The sequence below is a fragment of the Dendrobates tinctorius genome, unplaced genomic scaffold, assembly GCF_039654945.1.
Source record: "Dendrobates tinctorius isolate UK_male_01 unplaced genomic scaffold, ASM3965494v1 ptg000157l, whole genome shotgun sequence".
Lineage (NCBI taxonomy): Eukaryota > Metazoa > Chordata > Amphibia > Anura > Dendrobatidae > Dendrobates > Dendrobates tinctorius.
The window spans coordinates 9982041-9985333 of record NW_027361824.1 but is presented as its reverse complement, the minus strand read 5'-3'; the positions used below and the strand labels follow the sequence as shown (position 1 = coordinate 9985333).

General features: G+C 40.4%; 2 protein-coding genes across 2 annotated transcripts; both read right to left on the bottom strand.

The window, feature by feature from the left end:
* Window positions 1-227: 227 nt before the first annotated feature.
* On the bottom strand, window positions 228-869 carry LOC141051474 (odorant receptor 131-2-like). The gene has a single exon (XM_073548397.1). The coding sequence runs from the start codon at window positions 867-869 to the stop codon at window positions 228-230; it is 642 nt and encodes a 213-aa protein (XP_073404498.1).
* A 190-nt stretch (window positions 870-1059) lies between these two features.
* On the bottom strand, window positions 1060-1980 carry LOC141051472 (odorant receptor 131-2-like). Its single transcript, XM_073548396.1, has one exon. The coding sequence runs from the start codon at window positions 1978-1980 to the stop codon at window positions 1060-1062; it is 921 nt and encodes a 306-aa protein (XP_073404497.1).
* Between the last annotated feature and the right edge of the window lie 1313 nt (window positions 1981-3293).

Below are 3293 nucleotides of genomic sequence, written 5' to 3'. Positions count from 1 at the left end.
AGATCTGGAATTACATGTGCACTTGGGGTACAGTATCACGTCCCCAATTCTCTTCTGATTTTTCATATGACTTCATATCTTAGTGCTGGCACATTGGATTACTACAGGACAGGAACCTTTTTAATGTTGCAGTAAGAACTGAACAGCCGTATCGCTAACTCCAGGTTTCTTTAGAAATGTTTATAGCTGATTGAGTTCAAGAATCCTACCTACAAATTTGGAATAATTTAGGAAATGAAGGAGTTCATCTTCCTCATGTGTTTCTGAAACACTTCATCTCTTATGTCATAAATTAAAGGACTGATAAATCTCGGGAGGCAAAAGAAAAAGTTGGTTATGGGAATGAAGAAGAAATATTTAGTTATATATGCATCAGTCAATGAGGATGTGTAAGACATCACACAAAGTCCGAGCTGGAGGGCGTGAAGAAGGAAGGTTTTCTCTGCCTTGAATGCCGAATACTTCCCTGACCCGATTGTCCAAGCCACCATCATAACATTGATGTAAGTGTAGAAGATAACGAATCCAACCAAGGAGAGACCGCTAATCTCATTGAATGACCTTAACTTAACTTGGAAATCACTCATTACAAATTCTGGCCATACACATACTAAGCTGGCCGAGAAGAAACGCTTGGGCATTGAGTAACACATGGCGATAAAGTCAAGGAGCTGCGGAGCAAGACCCACAGCCCACATGACTCCTAGGGCCAAAAGTGACCTCTGTACGTTGCAATTTGGTGAAGAGATAGCAAAAGCAAGATAACGTTCCAAGGACATGATGGCCAAGTTGTAGGGTGTAACCAGAAAAGTAATCGCAGAGAATGTGACCAGAGCATAACAAATGGGCACAGGCACAGATATGGTCATGGGTTTTCCAGATGAGACAACACACTAACAAAGAAAATCAAATCAGTTTCACTAGAAACTTTTGTCATTTATGAAAATTTTAATTCAAACTATAAAATTTTGTAAACAGAAATCTGAATGGAAAAAGACATTGATGATTTCATTATTAGTCATTATTTATTTTCAGTTACATTTTTGAAATTCTTGATTTCTATGTGGAGCAGATCAGTTTCCTTATACTTTTCCAGATCAATTCATCTCTTATCCCGTAAATGAAGGGACTGATATATTGCGGCAAGCACATAAACACAAAGAAGTTGATGGGGGCCATATTCATATATTGGTTATTGAAGAGGGTCTCGGTGAATGTGCTGCTGTAGGAGCAAAGGCATAAGAGGAGCTGAAACGCGTGGAGCAGGACAGTTTTGGCCGCTTTGGAGGCAGAAGATTTCTTTGACTTAATCTTTCGAGCAGCTATTATAACTCGGATGTAAGTGTAAAATATGATGAGCAACATCGAGCTGAAGCTGAGGGAAGAGGTCAGAAACCTGATTGTGATTTGAACATTGTATATTTGCAGATATTTCCAAATACACAACATCTGAAAAGAAAAAAAATTGCTGTTCATAAAGTAACACAAAATAGCGAGCTCAATGAGTACAGGAAAAGCTCCAATCACCCACATCCCCATGATGGCCACCTTACACCGCCATACTGTGCAAATCTCTCCGTGTCTCAATGGGAAGCAAACAGCGATGTAGCGTTCCAAAGACATAAGGGCCAAATTATAAGGAGTAATCAAAGCTGTGGAGGCTCCAATTCCACTTATTGCACAACACCATTTCATGGGCATAAGGAGATTATATGATGTCACTATAAAAAGAAAGAAAGCAATGGTAAGCTGTAAAGAGTCGCTGAAGAGCATGTGACAGAACAAAACATATCGGACATTCTCTCGAATGTGAGCGGTGGTGAAGATCACGGATAATATGATTATAATAGATGGGATGTACAAGCAGAAGGTTGAGGAGATCAAAGCCACATATAGAATTATTACATTTTCAGGCAAATGATAGAGTCCAAGATATGATAGGTGAGTCTTGTTGCTGTAGAGAGTCATTGGGTCCTCCATTGTATTCTTTGGTGGCTTCAATTTTAAAAATTAATCTAAAAAATGATGATAAAGCAAAAATGAAAAAGTCTTATTATAAAACAAAACTCCAAAACATCATTCATGACATCACATACTCCAGGGGTTTTATGTAGATTTAGTCTCAGGATGTGGAAAACTGCAAAGTTGCCCAATGTCTTCATTTTCCAAGGTGACGCCAATGGACAGAACCAATCTTAATTTACCATCAGTTAAATCTCAATTAAAGGAACATGCCATATACTCAAATGCCATCATAACCTACAGATACTGTTGGGCAAAAAAGTATTTAGTCAGCCATCAATTGTACAAGTTCTCCCACTTATAAATATGAGAGGCCTGTAATTGACATCATAGGTAGAGCACAACTATGAGAGTCACAATGAGAAAACAAATCCAGACAATCACCTTGTCTGGTTTGGCAAGATTTACTTTGCAAATTATGGTGGAAAATAACTATTTGATCACCTAAAAACATGCAAGATTTTTGGCTCTCACAGAACTGTAACTTCTTCTTTAAGAGGCTCCTCTGTCCTCCACTCACTGCCTGTAGTAATGGCTCCTGTTTGACCTTGTTATCAGTATAACAGTCCCCTGTCCACAACCTCAAACAGTCACACTCCAAACTCCACTATGGTGAAGGTGAAAGAGCTGTCGAAGGACACCAGAAACAAAATTGCAGCCCTGCACCAGGCTGGGAAGACAGAATCTGCAATAGGCAAGCAGCTTGGTGTGATGAAATCAACTGTGGGAGCAATAATTAGAAAATGGAAGACATACAAGACCACTGATAATCTTCCTCGATCTGGGGTTCCACGCTAGATCTCACCTCGTGGGGTCAATAGCAGAACCACACGGGGACCTAATGAATGACCAGCATAGAGCTGCGACCACTAACAAAGGCCACCATCAGTAACACACTATGCCGCCAGGGACTCAGATCCTGCAGTGCCAGACATGTCCCCTGCTTAAGCCAGTGCATGTCTGGGCCCATCTGAAGTTTGCTAGAGAGCATTTGGATTATCCAGAAGAGTACTGGGAGAATATCATATGGTCTGATGAAACCAAAGTAGAACTGTTTGTAAGAAACAAAACTCATCAGAGACAGAATGCTGAGTTGCATCCAAAGAACACCATACCTAATGCGAAGCATGGGGGTGGAAACATCATACTGTATTGGGGCTGTTTCTCTGCAAAGGGACCAGGACGACTGAGCCGTGTACATGAAAGAATGAAAGGGGCCATGTATTGTGAGATTTTGAGTGCAAACCTCATTCCATCAGCAAGGGCATTGA

What these genes read in the sequence shown, in the direction of transcription:
- LOC141051474 (XM_073548397.1), bottom strand. Translation starts at nt 869, where the DNA reads ATGACCATATCTGTGCCTGTGCCCATTTGTTATGCTCTGGTCACATTC.
- LOC141051472 (XM_073548396.1), bottom strand. Translation starts at nt 1,980, where the DNA reads ATGGAGGACCCAATGACTCTCTACAGCAACAAGACTCACCTATCATAT.